At 45.2% G+C, this 15,978-nt stretch overlaps 1 protein-coding gene across 2 annotated transcripts in view; it reads left to right on the top strand.

The window, feature by feature from the left end:
• SIL1 (SIL1 nucleotide exchange factor) overlaps positions 1-15,978 on the top strand; it is a 242,943-nt gene that overhangs the window by 55,907 nt on the left and 171,058 nt on the right. The window contains exons 2-3 of one of the 2 annotated variants that reach the window (XM_065874745.1): positions 9,602-9,716; positions 15,460-15,592. In XM_065874745.1, coding sequence (XP_065730817.1) covers positions 9,612-9,716; positions 15,460-15,592 — 238 coding nt within the window. In that variant the 5' untranslated portion in view covers positions 9,602-9,611. Of the gene's footprint in view, positions 1-9,601; positions 9,717-15,452; positions 15,593-15,978 lie in introns of those variants that run through there. The other variant, XM_065874746.1, reaches the window with a different exon arrangement.

The following is a 15,978-nucleotide window of genomic DNA, read 5'->3' as shown; positions in this document are numbered from 1 at the left end:
GCAAGTATAAGGAGTAGATTTCCTTGCCCACTTCCCGCTAGAAACGTGCAGTCTGGAGCCTAGTGGAAAATACACCGACCACGGCTGGTATATTTCTCTACTTTGCCTGGTTGCTTGCTGGTGTGCTTAGGCAAGCCCCATTCACCCTTTTGGGCTCTATTTTCTTCATGTGCCATGTAGAAATAATCCTTTCCTATATATTTCATGCGTGGGGAATAGGATCATAGACTAGTTGTAAATGAGCTTGGATATCGTCTTGGCCAACTTTTACCCAATATAGTTCTCTCCTCCTCTCTGCTAAGTTCTTTCCAGACAGTTGGATATGTATGAGGGAAGTGCTTTGTGCTGGACTCTGTGAGGGAGAGCAAGGATGCTTTTGCTTCTTGTACAGCTGGGGAGCCTGAGTTATGGGAGGTTAAGAGGTCAAGTCACACAGGGTGCCAGTGAACTGGTTGCAATCTGAGGCAAGGGCCTTCTTCTTCTTGAATATCTGTGTCTCTACTGTGGGCTGGGCTGTGCGAAGGACATTCACTAATCAAAATGTGTGTGCATGCGTGTGTACATGCATATGTGTGTATGATGTGCAGAAATATAGATGTGGTAGAAGTGGCTCTCTCCGCAAGAGGACTCCAGTAGGCTCATTAAAAAATTTCTCTCCTGACACAAAATGTGTGCCTTTTTATTCACATTGTTGCAAAACAAATAAAATGAATGGCTGATTTCATAGACCACTCGAAAGGCAGCATGGTCTGTAGAAAGAGCATGGGTTCTGGGGCCGGAATGGCTTTGATTCCTGACTCTACTACTCTCTGACTGTGTGAACTTGGGCAAATTACTTAACCTCTCTGAATTTTAGTCCCCTCATGGGCAAAATAAGCAGCATATTAGAACCCCATCACAGGGTTGTGGTGAAGAGTAAATGAGCTTAGAACTTTGCTTGGAACATAGAAAGTGCTCTATAAATATTGACTATAATTATTATTATACAGAATTTGTTTTCTTCTGGGCTGCCCAAATACTGCATTTTAATACTAGGGAATCGGGTGTCATGGGGATATTTCTCTTTATCCCTCAGTCCAAGTGCTATAATTATGATTATTACAGCTCTACAGAGTGTGAGGACTAAAGCTTCAGAGCGATCTGAGGCATGGCTGAGAGCTCAGAGAAGGTGGAGTTGTGTGTCTGATGGGAGTTTGTTCTTGGAGACTTTGTCTCCTTGCCTCCTTTCTCTACTGATGTGACTGTGTCCATCACTATCCTGAGGATGTGTGTGTTGAGGCGTAGCTCTACTCCATCAAGGGAACCTACCATATGGCATCGGAGAATCTCTCTATATGACCACCGGGGTCAGTATTTTCTGTTATCATTATGACTCTAGGGGAAAGGTTGAAAAAATTGGATTTAGAGAAGTGGCCCCAAATCTCCAAACTTAAGTGGACCTACTCAACTTTTCCAGGTGTTCTACCCTTGTGCCTCTATTTCTTCACAAATGTGCCCTCTTTTGAAGGGCCCTCCAGCTTCCTTGTTGCCAAATCCAGTGGCTTTTCTCATCCTCGTTCTGACTGACCTCTTGACTTTGTTGAACCCACAACTTGATTTTCTCAGGATTCCCTCCTCTCTTGACTTGTGTAATTCTGCACTATTCTTAATGTTCTTCATCTTGGTCCCTGGATTGCTCCTCTTTCTTTCTTTCTTTTTTAAAAAAATTGTTTATTTATTTATTGGCTGCGTTGGGTCTTAATTGTGGCACGCAGGCTCATTAGTTGCAGTGCGCAGGTTCTCTAGTTGTGGCATGTGGGCTTCAGAGCACCTGGGCTCTGTAGTTGTGGCATGCAGGCTCAGTTGCCCTGCAGCATATGGCATCTTAGTTCCCCCACCAGGGGTTGAACCGGCATCCGCTGCATTGCAAGATGGATTCTCAACCACTGAACCACCAGGGAAGTCCCATTCTCTTTCTTTTCCTAACGTACAGTCATGGTTTGAAAACTCTTCTTGGCCCGTTGTTCCTTTCTCTTTAAGTTTTCTCTGTAATACAGGAAATCTGTTATTGCTTTGGTTGTCACCTCTGGGTGATGACACCAAAATTCTTCTTCTGCCCTAGTCCTCTCTACCTCTTTGTCTTCAACAGGCATGAAGTTGCCAGAGCCTTCCTGGATGCAGTGACAAGCCCATACCTGAAGGCATTGAACTCTGTTTTTTCTGTGTGTAGGTATCAAGTGCCTGCCGTGTCTTTTGGATTGTTAGCAGTCCAAATGAAGACTAAGTCTTAAGCTGCCTTCTAGCATTCAGATTCTTTGAAGGCTGGGGTTGAATAGGATAGGTCTGGAGAGGGCCAGGCTGGGCTCCTGTTTATTCAGTCACTCTACTTGTCACCTGATTTCTTTTAGAGGGAGCACTGTCTTTTGTCTCCGAGATTGCAGCTTTTTGTTAACATGCTTAGCTACCTCTAAAAAAATTTTTTTAAATTGAAATACAGTTGATTTACAATGTTGTATTAGTTTCAAATGTACAGCAGAGTGATTCAGTTATACATATCTATCTATTCTTCAGATTCCTTTCCATTATAGGTTATTACAAGATATTGAGCGTATTTCCCTGTGCTATACAGTAGGTCCTTGTTGGTTATCTATTTTATATTTAGTAGTGACTTAGCTACCTTCTTGAAGATCTGTTCTCTTCTCTTCTGGGGTAGGGATGGGATTGGCCATGTCCCCCACATTTTGGAGTACAGAGTATTAAGGAGGGGTCAGGAATGCCCACTTCCTGTTTCATCCCATCCTGTGTTGCCTTCCTTCCAGAGCTCCAGTCCCAGCTGGGCCTGTGGAGACCTTCTTGGCTCCATGTGCTCTCTGGCAGGGCCAGCACCTGTCTCTGTGTTGCCACTGGAAAGGCCTCACTTGGGCTCTCCCTTGCAGGCTGTACAAGCGGATTTTGGCCTGGTCAGGCAGAGGCTTGGATCCACTGTGAACTTTTTACCCTCCAGTAGTCTCACCTGATCACTTTCCTTTTAGGGTGCCTTGAGTTTGTTGAGAGCAGTCCCCATTTGCATGGCCTTAGGCATGACTTCAGTATTTAGGGCACACACTGTTGCCATTACACAAATGGTCAGTGGCGTAAGGATGTTCCAGGTCCAGCCTCCCAACCAGTTAGGGCTAGACTGGGGTTAGAAGCCACATTTCTTTTGCAGTTCAAAGCCTCTTTTTATTTAATTGCTGTCTACCTCCTGACTTTGTTTATGTCTTATGGGGGAAAAAGCCTGTTTGCCTGACCTCTTCAAACTTACTTCTCTTGTCCTTCAAATTATTCTTTAAAAATCCATTTCTCTTCCTAAGCCTTTGCACATTGTTCTTCCTTGTCAGGACTATCCTTTCAGTATTCTCTTTGCATTGTTTTTTCAGATTCATATTTGTCTGCCCAAATTAGGCAGTGAGCTTCTATTTGTGTAGAGGTGAGTGACTATGTGTGTGTGTGTGTATGAGTTTGTGTAGCACATAAATAGTAATGAATGTGTTTGTGGGAAGAGTTCATCCTCTGTCAGTTTGTAAAGCAGAAGACTGTCTTATAGCTCTTTCTGCAAGTGGAAGTTCTACACGATGGTAGCCTGGTTCTCTGGACACTAATATGCTGGGAAAAGCACTGAATGGGCTGGGTCTGCCTCAGTGCTCAGCAGAAAACTGGCTGGAGTCTCTCCATTTTTAGCTGTGGGGGTCCTCCTCTAACATTTGTTTCCTTCACCTCCTGAAAGCAGATAACCAGCAAAAGGCTTTGGTCCTAAAATTTGAGATGTGGGGTCAGCTAGAGGGTATGCAGATCCTGCAGGAGTCAGGGAGCTCTGGAGAGTGTTTCTAGGGTACCTGGCCTGGCTGTGACTGCCTGTGGGTCCAGGGGGAAGTCCTCATCCCCGGTCTAATGATGGTGTGATAACTAGGTGCCAGGTGCTGTACCGTGTACTTTCCACTCATTGTTTTATTTAATCCTCCCTAATACTCTTTGAAGTAGGAGCTCTTATTATGCCCATTTTATAGATGAAGAAACTGAGGCCTAGCGAAGTGTGTGTCCAAGATCACATAGCTAGAAATTGGCAGAGCGAAGACTTGGCCTTAGATGTGTCTGAATCTAAATTCATGTACTATACTTTCAACCCAATGTTTTAAATCTCTTTGCTTTAATTTCCTTCTTATAAGATGGAAGTAGAAATTCTTTCCCTTTCACTTTTTCCAAAAGATTTGGGGAAACAAATACATGGACATACACTGTAGGTTAAGAACACGAGCATTTTATAAGATGGGAGTTCCAAGCGTTCCCAGTCAGGCTGCTGAGGTGGGTCTCCCTGCCCAGAACACTTGTGATGTTTACCTGTTCCCCCTGTGCTCTGGCCCTGAGACTGGAGAGCAGCCACTGTCCATGGGACCTACCAGCATGTCAGAAGCTTTAGGAGGTCCAGCAGTTCCACTCCTCCTTCCTCTGTTGGCTTCCTGCCATCCTCATGCCATTCTTTTGCGTTCCTGCCTTAAGAGAAGATAAAAGTTACAGGAAGATGTCTTGTTTACAAACGGCCCAGTCCCCTCCTAGAGTCCTGTCTGAATTGAGAGGAGAATATAAGGCACCAGGGAGGCAAGGGCTAGTGAGTCCAAGGGCCTTCTCCCGCCTGTGCCCCAAGCATCTGCTCCAGGCTGGCAATACAGATTGCTGAGAGCATCCATCCTCTATTTAAGTAGAAGTACAGACTACACGTGGCCAGTTTTGATAGAAAAATGGGCATCTCAAGTACCTTATCATCTCTTTTGTCTCAAAGCCCAAGGATACTTAAGGAAAGAGTTACTGGTGGAACACTGAAATGCATTCCCCTTTCCTGGACTGAGTGATGGTATTGTAAGTCAGAAGAAGGCCATAAATGAAAAGATGTAGTTCTGTCTTCTTTTGAGAGCCCAGGATGATGGGAAGGTTTGTTATCCAGGGTGTACAGGAGCAGGTGATCAGGTGAACTCAGGGTTAGTGGGTGACAAGTAATTTGGGGAGGGCACTAACCTCAGGCCAAGTGCCAAACTATGCCTCAGTGGGATTCCATGACTTTGGCTTTACTTATGTCAGGGTCTGAGGTTTTCTTTTGCTGCTGCTGCTGCCTATGTCCCTGCTTGTGATGGTGGACCATCCTGGCAGAACCAAACTGTGGGCCACTTCTCCTTTCCCTCTTTCCCCCTTCCCCCCAGCTTCAGTGTAAAGCCCAAGGGAAAACGTGCCTGCTTGCTCTCCATCGCCACTTCTTGAATAAGGACAAAGCCCAGGTGACATAGTTACAGGCCAGGCCTTATGAGGACAGAGGACAGCATTACCCATACCTGCGTGCTGCAGAGTTTGCACTTCTTCTCTGGGTACCCTTGCAATGCCTGGGAAACTGTCTCACACCTTTCTCCCAGCCTCACTGCTCCTAGGCCTCTCCCCAGGCACTGCTCCCACCACCATGTTCTCTCTCTCTTTATCTCTGATTCATGGGAAAATACATGGAGCCAATGAATAGGTCAGATGTGCAGTCCACATGGAATTATTGGGGGTGGGGGGATGAAGGATCCATTTGCGAATCGACCTGTCATCCTTAGTATTGTCAGAAAATGCTTCTGAGGGCGTTAGTGTGTGTGCAGGTGATGGAGGTGGCAAGGAGCCCTGTGGGAGCTGCCATTTCTCTCACCCGGCCTGCCATCCCACTCCAGGAGGTGGGTGTGCTGTTAGTGCATCAGCTGCCCCCAACTCCTTCTTCCTCAGTCCCTTCTAGGCCTCCTCCTCCTGCTCATTTGTTGTCTTCGCCCTCGATTTCATTCTCATTTATCTGTTCCTTCTCATTCCCCGCCCCCCCCACCCCACCCCAGCATCAGTTCCAGGTGTTTATCCCTGGCTGTAAGAAGGAAGCGTCTAGCTCTCTGTGTGTGTGTATATGCATATACACATGAACGGTCTCATGTAGGGGAAGGGAAGTCTGTGGCTTTTGGATAATCCTTTTCTCTCTTAATGTATGTTGTCCTGATAATGCTGTGAGTCCCCTAATTCCATTTTTTGTTCTCCTTTTCCCCACAGCCAAGGATGCAAGAATAAAAAAGGTATGGGACATTATGGGAAGCTCTAGGGCTGTGTCCTCTTGGGACCCATCTCCCTGGGCCTTTCTTGACGTCTCATTCTTTTTTTTTTTTTTTCTGCTGTACGTGGGCCTCTCACTGTTGTGGCCTCTCCCGTTGTGGAGCACAGGCTCCGGACACGCAGGCCCAGCGGCCATGGCTCACGGGCCCAGCCGCTCCGCGGCATGTAGGATCTTCCCAGACCGGGGCACGAACCCGTGTCCCCTGCATTGGCAGGCGGACTCTCAACCACTGCGCCACCAGGGAAGCCCGACTTCTCATTCTTGATGTGGCAGCTTCTGTCCCATGTTAATCCTCACCGAGCCTTGCACTCCCACTCCTCTGCACACCCAGACATGGCCAGGCACCTGTCCAAAACCTAGTGCTGTGCTATGAACTGAGTCCGTGTCTTTCAGTGTGATTGGTGCCCCAAGGAGCCAGGTTGCTGGGGAAAGCTCATGTGGCACTCAGCCGTTCCATTTTGTCTACAAAAAAAGAGGGGAGAAACTGGCAGAAAGCAAAGGCTTTTGCTGCTGGGTGAGTATAGCATCTATTTTTAGCTCCCAAGCCTTTGCTTTTCCATTTGGCTGTGCTTTTTTAGCACAGTGCCGGTCCAGCAGGGCTGTTTTCCTTCATGGCTCCAGATGTCCTTAGGGAAAGTTTCCGTCTGCCCCCGAGAAGCTGTGGGCTGGTCACTGGGTAATAACTTCTTATAGTGGGTTCAGGCAGGGCTTTGGGTTCCGCTGCAATCTTGTCACAGGACCAATTTATTGAGGTGGAACATGGAGGAGTGTGGCAGGAATAGGAAAGAGAAAAGGTAAAACCCCATGCTCTCCAGAGGTGTTTCCCTTATAATTAATTCATTTAAGACTCTTTTGAGTAAACTGCCTAATGAGGTGTATTGGGGCTGAGTGACCAACACGAAAACCTTTTATAAGGGTCTGGGCTGATACTGACAGGTTCTGAATTTTTCTAAGGTGTTTTTCTTTTTTGCTTTTTTAATTTGTTATTTTTTTTCTTTCTGCCTTTCTTTCTGAGGTCATTTGCCAGTTTGGATTAAGTTCTTTTGACTTCCACTCTAGTTTACTGACCAAAATGTTTTTACTACTCCAGTTTGCCTGTTCTAGATATTTCACTTAAGTAGAATCATACAGTATCTATCCTTTGGTGTCTAGCTTATTTCACTTGGCATAATGTTTTTAAGGTTCATTCATGTTGAAGCATGTATCAGAATTTCATTCTTTTTATGGCTGAATAATATTCCATTGTATGTACCACATTTGAAAAAAAATCATCTGTTGATGAATCCTTAAGTTGTTCCACTTTTTTGGCTCTTGTCAATAATGATGCTGTGAACATTCACATGGAAGTATCTGTTTGAGTCAATGTTTTCAGAACTTTTGGGTGGAATATATACCTAGGGATGGAATTGCTGGATTATATATATATAGTCGTTCTATGTTTAACTTTTTGAGGAACTGCCAAACTGTCCCACGGCAGCTGCACCATTTTACAGTCCCACCAGCAATGTACTAGGGTTTTAGTTTATCTACATCCTTGTTAACATTTGTTACTTTCTGTTTTTTTTTTTTTTTTTAAATTATAGCCATAGTAGTGGATGTAAAATGGTACAGTATCTCATTGGGGCTTTGGTTTGCATTTCCTTAGTGATTAATGATGTTGAGAATCCTTTAATGTCCCTGTTGGCATATGTATATCTTCTTTGGAGAAATGTCTATTCAAGTCTTTGGGCTGTTTTAATTTAGCTTGCTTGTTTTTTTTTTTGTTGAGTTGTAGGTGTTGTTTATATATTCTGGAAACTAAACCCTTAATATAGATGATTTAGAAATATTTTTCTAATTTTTTGAGTTGTCTTTTCACTCTCTTAATAATGTCCTTGGAGGCACAAAAGTTTTTTAATTTTGAAGGAGTTCCATTTATTTATTTTTTCTTTTATTGTCCATGCTTTGGGTATCATATTTTAGAAAGTATTGCCAAATCTAAGGTTATGAAGATTTTCCCTATGTTTCTTCTAAGAATTTTAACTCTTCAATTTACATCTTTGATCCATTTTGAGTTAATTTTTTTTTTTTTTTTGTGGTATGTGGGCTTCTCACTGTTGTGGCCTCTTCCATTGCGGAGCACAGGCTCTGGACACACAGGCTCAGTGGCCATGGCTCACGGGCCCAGCCGCTCCACGGCATGTGGGATCCTCCTGGACCGGGGCACAAATCCCGGTCAGCAGGCGGACTCTCAACCACTGTGCCACCAGGGAAGCCCCAAGTTAATTTTAATATATTATGTAAGGGAAGGGTTCACTTCATTCTTTTGCATGTGGAAATCCAGTTGATCCAGAACAGTTTGTTGGAGAGACTGTCCTTTCCCCATTGAATTGTCTTGGTACCGTTGCTGAAAATCAATTGATCATATATGTAATTTTTTCTGGACTCTCAATTCTATTCCATTGGTCTGCATGTCTGTCCTTATGCCAATACCACAGTGTTTTGATTACTGTAGCTTTGTAGTAAGTTTTGAAATCAGGAAGTGTGAGTCCTCCAACTTTGTTCTTCTTTTTCAGTGTTTTTATGTTCTGGGTCCCTTGAAATTCCATATGTATTTTAGGATGGGTTTCTCCATTTCTGTAAAAAATCACCATTTTTTTTTTTTTTTTTGGTGGGGGGGCATGCTCTGGCTTGCGGAATCTTAATTCCCCGACCAGGGATTGAACCTGGGCCACTTCAATGAAAGTGCCACGTCCTAACCACTGGACTGCCAGGGAATTCCCCAATTCCCCACCACTGGGATTTTGATACGGGTTGTATTGAATTTGCATATTGCTCTAGGTAGTATTGTTGTCTTAACATTATTAAACCTCCAATCTGTGAACATGGAATATCCTTTTATCCTTGTGTTATTTAAATTTTAACAGCTACTAGGGCCTGCACTTTGGTGTGTTTGACTGTCTGAAAAGTGATGTAAAAGGCTTTATGGCTTGGGAATATTGAACTTTGCTGTTTTAGAGGGTGCTGATGGTATCTGTCTTCAGGTATAACAGTGGATATGGTTTAGAAGTGAATGGTTATAAAGGCTCATATGAATTTGGGCCCATGTCTGTTCACACACAAATGATTTGGTTAGTTTCCTTCTCTCTTCACCATAGCCAATACCATCCTGTGCAACCTGATAACAACCCGGATAATGAAGAAGGAAGGGACCAGGGCTGTTATAACTCATGCAAGGGTCCTGGTTTACTGTATAGTTTTAACCAAGGCATATCTCCCCATATGGGGGAATGGAGGCTTACTTCAGGTTGATCTACCTTTGGGGTAGAAGACCTGTGATACCTCTATTCAGGAAATGTCTGACATCATCTGAAATGTTTGACATCTGTCAAAAAAGGTGATATCATGGGAATCACTATGCTGGGGCAGGGGGAGAGGTGTCAAGCACCAGCTTCCTGTTGACCTTCTATTTTCTGTGTTTACATTCCTCAGGCCCCTAACTATGCCTCACCAGGGCCTGCTCCTATTTAGGATGGCTCCTCTGGGCATGCTGCTCGGCATGCTGATGACCTCCTGCTTCACCTTCTGCCTCAGTCATAAGAACTCGGTAAGTGCCGTACTGCAAATAGAGGGATCTTTTTTGGGTCCAAGAAAGCCTCTGTGCCACCAGGGCTGCTGTGGGAGTTTCTTATAGGAATGTGACCAGTGCTGGGTCACGGAGTATGTGTACTTCTTCCCCCATCCCTTAGTCCTCTGGCCTCTGTTTAAAGCTTACGACACAGTTTCTCTTTGGTGAAAAGATGATGATGATGATAATGATATAATAACAATGATGATAATATGATAAGCTTGCTATGTACCAAGCATTGTATTATGTGCTTTATATGTATTCTTATTTAATCCCCTCAACAACCCTATGAAGTAGACAACTACAATTATTATCCTCATTTGACGAGGAGATTAAGTCTCAGAGATATTAAGTAACTTGGCCAACATTATAAAGCTAGTTTGTGGCAGAGCTGGGAAGGTCAGGATTCTCCCCAAGGGGCTGGGCGCCTGTGTGGTGAGCACCAAGTAAGACTGCTTCTTGTCTACTCCGCTCATCCATGTGCATTCTCAGTCTGTCCGTAGCTCTGTATCCTCTTTCCCTCTGTCCTTTTCTCCATGTTCTTTACACCCTCCTTTTCATTAACCCAGACCTCATTGCTGAGGGTTTCTGTCATTGCCAAAGGCAGGGGCAGAATGCCTGAGAAGGCCCTGAGCTTGGCCTGGCTGCAGGGTGTCCTGGCCCCATTTCCCTGCCCTGCCCCACCAACAGCCTGCCCTTGATCTACTCCCAATGCCCTCTCTTTCCTCTCCCTTGAGATGCCCTGTCAGCTCTCTCACAGTTTCACCCTCCCCTGGCCACATTCTCCAACCCCAGGGGTCCCACTTAAATGTTGGGTAAAGTGCTGGAGGCTTTGGAGCCGGAGGGCCTTGAAGTGCAAATGACAATTGTGATGAATTTAATCCAGCTCAGCTGAGGTTCACCTCTGGCTCATGGCAAGCTTCCACCTTCTCTCTGAAGTCATTTGTTTTCTCTCCGCCTTTCTCCCCACTTTGTAGAGCAGGAGAGAATGTACAGTTAGGAGTCACGAATCCTTTTGAGCTTTTAATGTTCTTTGACTAAGATCTTGTTGCTGCCGTTTTTTGGCCTCCTCTTCAAGGAGAATGAGACTGGGATCCCATTGGCCCCTGAGGGTGGGACTGGCCATGGCATGAAGTTGGGGCTGTTTCTGGCATAGCCTGGCCCAGAAAAGCACCCAAGTGTCTCGAGGGCTCAGGGCTGTGTCCCCTCCAGCCTGCAGCTCATGAGGATCTGGGTGCTCCCCATTATAAGCTTTAGCAGATGCACAATTAACAAAAGCGTGCTGATGAATTTACTTAAGGACTGTGTGTTAGTAAGTCTCTTTTGGATAATAGTCCAACCAAATAGATGAGCTTTCAGAGCCATAATTATTCTGGCCCATTTATATTAGCTCTTTTGAGTCTAATCTCAGAAAAATGTTAATACTGACTTTCATCAGCAAAAGCTGCTTTTATCCTTATGTCTGTTCCTAAGCTGTATCCATTTGTCATAATCTTTCATCATGTGCTAAGTACAAGTAGGAGTTGAAGCATCTTTTCTCTCATACCATAAAAATTGCTGCCCCGATGGCATTTAAAATCCAAATTATGCAGCCAGCCACCTTCACAACAGTGAAAATGGATGGTGGGGGAGGTGGGAGTGGTCATGATCCTTTGTTCAGAGCCTGGAGTCCAGGCAGATGCTCCTAGTGACCTGGAATTGTCCTCCTCAAAGGCATTTGTACAGGTTAATGGCCACCCAGCAAAGGCTAGCTGTGTGTATCAGGATATGATCTGGAGCCAGCCTGCCTTCCTGGCTCCTGCTATGGCATCTCCCTGGGATGCCACATCTTAGGATCAGTGTGAATGCTAAAGGGATGTGGTTGTGTGGTATACTGGCCTTCAAGAGGTGGTGGATGATGAGGCAGGTAGTGGAACCCAGTGGAAGGAGCACAGAGCCTTGGTAAACTCCCTTTTGCCTCCTACTTTAGCAATTTGACCATTTCTTTTTTTTTTTTTTACTTTGACCATTTCTGAGCTTTGTTTCCTCATGTGTAAAACAGGGTTGGTACCTCCCTTTTAAATTTTAGTGTAGATTAAATGTGATTGTATATATAAAGCACCTAGCATTGGCACTGGCACAATATGTCTAATGGATGGTCAGTAAGTGTCAGCTGTTATTTTTTAGTAAGGGTTGGCTGCTTCCGTTGTTTAATTTAGGGCTCTGTCAGCCAGGCTCCTATCCCAAAATGTTGCCTTCTCAGTCTGTCTCTGTCACAGCATCTATCCACCTACCTTGAGAGATTCATTCATTCTCTTGGATTTTGAAGGCTTTGGTCTTTAAGATAATCTCTTACTCAGTTACAATTATAAGGAAGTGTGACATGGTAAGCTTTTGTCAGCTAAAACCTTAGCTGGGATTTCTTGCCACTTAAGAGGAAATCGGTATTTAGAGTAATGATGGCAGAGAGAAGAGAGGATTCAGCATGGAAGGGAGCTCGGAGAAGCCAACTGAGAGGTCACCAGAGCATGAGATTTACTTCAGAGCTGACCAAGGGCTGGCTGGCTTCCCTCACCTCTTGATCTTTGTTTCCTGTTCAGGACACTGCTGGAGCAGAGAGAGGGTCGTCCCTTTCTCTGGGACGGTGTTTCTTTAAACACAGTCCTTAAAGGGAAGGAGGATGTGCTGATAAATGTGCTGGGGTGATCTCATTGACCCTGCTTCCTTCCCTCAGCATCCCAGGGCACAAGCGTTAGAACACATGACTAAGAACAGAAACACAGAAGTGAGTCAGAATTCATGCATGCACTTTGGAGCCAGGCAGTCCTGGACTTCAATCTCTGCTCTTCTTTTCTCAGCAGTGTGGTTTTGCACAGGCCTTGTATGTGTAAAATGGGAATAAAAGTATGTGCTTCATAGATGAAACTTGGATGAGTTGTGAGGCATGGAAGGCACTTCAGACCAGTTCTGGGAATATGGGTAAGGGCTTAATAAATGGTAGCTACGTTATCATTACAACCTCATCTCCATGATGCTGCTTTTCCTGAAAACCTTTTCTGCACTTCCACCTTTGAAGTGATTGTCCAGCTTGTAGTATGTTTGTGTGACTGAACCTCCCTCAGTGCTTGCTAAAGTCATTCAGAGCCAGTTTGGTGAACAGGGTGAGCTGACCAGACAGGGGAACACCAAATTTATATCACCTCTACTAAAAACAGGTGATCTGTAAAATAATGGCAGATTGTGAGTGTGAGTGTGTGTGTGTGTGTCTGTGTGTGTGTGTAGCTGAAAATATGGTTCAAAGATGATACCAAGCGGAAGCTTAAAAAACATTTTGAGCAGTGATGGGATTGTTGCAGAAAGCGTTTGGCTTTCCTAGGGCTTGAAGCATGTGTCTCAGTGGTTCATATCTTGTTGTAATCCTTCTTCTTGAACCTACTCTATTTATCTCATTAAAGATCTAGAAAAAGAGACTTTCTCAGCCCCTACTCATCAGAATGAACACTAGCCTTGCCTGGATTGGGCTTTCTGCCATATTCTCATCATCACCATTACCCTTGCCTCTTTCTGCTTCTCTTGATGTTGAGGATTTGGTTACTTGATTACAACTGTACGTGCCAGGAGTTAACTGGCTAATAGATACACTAAAGCAAGAGTTGTAATGTAAAGCTTAGAGATGTTTAGTTTGGTCCTCTTAGTGTTCTAAAAGTAAGAAAATGTCACATAAAAATCTGGATTTTTGTTTCTCATCAAGTTGAATGCCTTTGTGGCAGTGGTAGAGCAGCTGAGTAGCAGCTGTGTTTCTTAGTCAAGGCAGGAGGACTCCAGTTTTCACAGTCCCACCACTCCTGGTTGTTTTTACACCTGGCACACAGCCCTCATTTACATCCATCCCTGCCTGGCCTCTGGAGGCATTTAGTCCACATACTTCTGAGGTAAATCTTATTAACGGTCTTCTAGTCCCATGGTCTCGTGTATGGTGCTTTTGGCAGAGACTGACCAGCATGGCTGGGTCCTGGAGTCCATAGGCTGCAGATACTTAGTGGACAAAGTGTTCTTTGTTCTGGAGTGTGGGGCTAGTTCCTGGCTTCCAGCAAACTCTTTGGACTTGCCTCCAAAAGACATCCAAAAGACATACCTGCTTGTAGGAGGAAGGCCTTCTTTTGTTCCTTTGTTGCGTGATTACAAACTAAGCCCTGGGCTAGGCAAGGGGTGTACAGTGGTGAAAGAGACTGACACAGTGCTTGCCCTCAGGAAACTCAGTTGTTGAAAGTTTGATGTCTGTGCCCTTAGAATGCACGGAGCTTCCTGCCAGTCTGTCTTCCCTTTAGTCTCACACACATCTACTCTCTGTTCCTTGTTTTCTTTCTTTTTTTTTTTTTTTTTTCCCTACGTGGGCCTCTCACCGCTGTGGCCTCTCCCGCCACAGAGCACAGGCTCCGGATTCGCAGGCCCAGCGGCCATGACCCATGGGCCCAGCCGCTCTGCGGCATGTGGGATCCTCCCGGACCGGGGCACGAACCCGCGTCCCCTGCATTGGCAGGCGGACTCTCAACCACTGCGCCACCAGGGAAGCCCCCTTGTTTTCTTTTGAGCTCAGATTTGTGCTGGGGCACATTGAAAGGGATACATTGTTACCTCCCATGTAGGATTAGAATTGTTCAGGAGACCAAAATGAGATCTACATAAAGTACCTAGCACAGGTTTGGGTTCATAGGAAGAATCCATGAAAAATACTCTTATTACGGGAAAAATTGGGAGGTGGAGGAAAAATGATGGCCGGGGAGGTGGAAGGGCTGAAATAATCGCCCAGTGTTCTAGTGTGTGTTCCTCTTTGCCCTCCCAAATGTAATTTCCCAGAGCTCTGGAACCCTCTGGTTCCAGTTTCCTGAGGCCTTACTGCTTTTATGCACAAACAGGTTTAAAAATGGGACAGGAAGGATTGGAGGCTGGGAAGGAACAACATGAATAATACTTTGTATTTATGTTACATCTCTGTCTCCTGAGCTCAAAGTGCTCTACACCGTCTCATTAATCCTCCATGCTCTCCATGGGGTGGAAGGAAACAGGTTTTAGGAAGAGGTTTCCAACCCGGGCATCTTCCTCCTTCAGCCCAGCTGGACTTGCACCTTCCCACTTGTACCCCTTCTTCCATGGATTGGAATGCACTAAGAGGTCGTTTACACTCCATAGGTACCCTGGGTAATGAAGGTACCCATGCCCTTACTCTGCCCTGCTGGGCTGCTTAGGAATTAATTGGGCCTTAGCTGCCAGCTTTTGTACATCTGTGTTGACCATTTGAGGCCTTACTTTCCTATCATATGTATGTGTTTTCTTTTATAAATATCTTTAGTTTTTAATTATAAGAGTAATAGGTATGAATTTTAAACATCAAACAGGATAGGAGCTTATCAAGTAAAAAGTAAAAGGCTCTTATTATCTCGTTTTGTCAACCCCTCTCCCCAGTATGTTCCCTTAACTCCCTCAAGATAGTGTGGAACCTTCTGGAGTTTTTTTTTTAATGCATATACAAAAGTGCCTTATACACACAACACATACTGTGTTAATTTAACCATATCACCTCACTTGTACTGGTTCTGACACTAACCTTGTGAAAGGTCCAAACAGGGCTAAGGAGGGCAGGAAGGGCAAGGAGGAGAAGAGTGTACTGCCCAGGCCATTTTCTTTCTGCTTGCGTGGTACCCAACTGTGGTGGTTCATGCCCTGTTTTTTCCTTTCTCTGAAGGAGTTTGCACTGACCAACCCAGAGGAGAGCAGCACCAAAGAAACAGAGAGAAAGGAAACAGCAGAGGAGGAGCTGGATCCCAAGGTCCTGGAGGTGTTTCACCCGACACATGAGTGGCAGGCACTTCGGCCAGGTACCAAGCCCAGCGCTGTCCCCAGGAAACACACTTGAAATTCAAAATGTGTATGTCCTTTCTCCCCCCAGGGCTGTTTTGAAGGAACAGCCCCTTTCTGGCCTCCTGGAGGGGAGTAGGGGTGGCTGCTGCTGCAGGACTCAGGGACCTTCGTTTCCCTGCAGAACAGAAATTGTGGCATCTGAGTGCCCTGGAAGGAAGGCAGGTGGTGGGTGGCCGAGCTTTTGGAGGAAGTGATAGAAAACTTTCTTTCCTTGCACTTCTGAAGCACAGGAGAGGCAGTGACATGTGCCTCACTCTGCAAATGCTATTTTGGGCTCTGCTGCTCGGCTCAGTGCTGCTGAAATATTGTTCATGGGAGAGTCCGGAGCACTGGTGCAGGGCAG

Source organism: Phocoena phocoena, chromosome 3 (genome assembly GCF_963924675.1).
Source record: "Phocoena phocoena chromosome 3, mPhoPho1.1, whole genome shotgun sequence".
Classification (NCBI taxonomy): domain Eukaryota; kingdom Metazoa; phylum Chordata; class Mammalia; order Artiodactyla; family Phocoenidae; genus Phocoena; species Phocoena phocoena.
The sequence above is the reverse complement of the archived record's forward strand: the minus strand, read 5'-3'. Positions and strand labels throughout refer to the sequence as shown.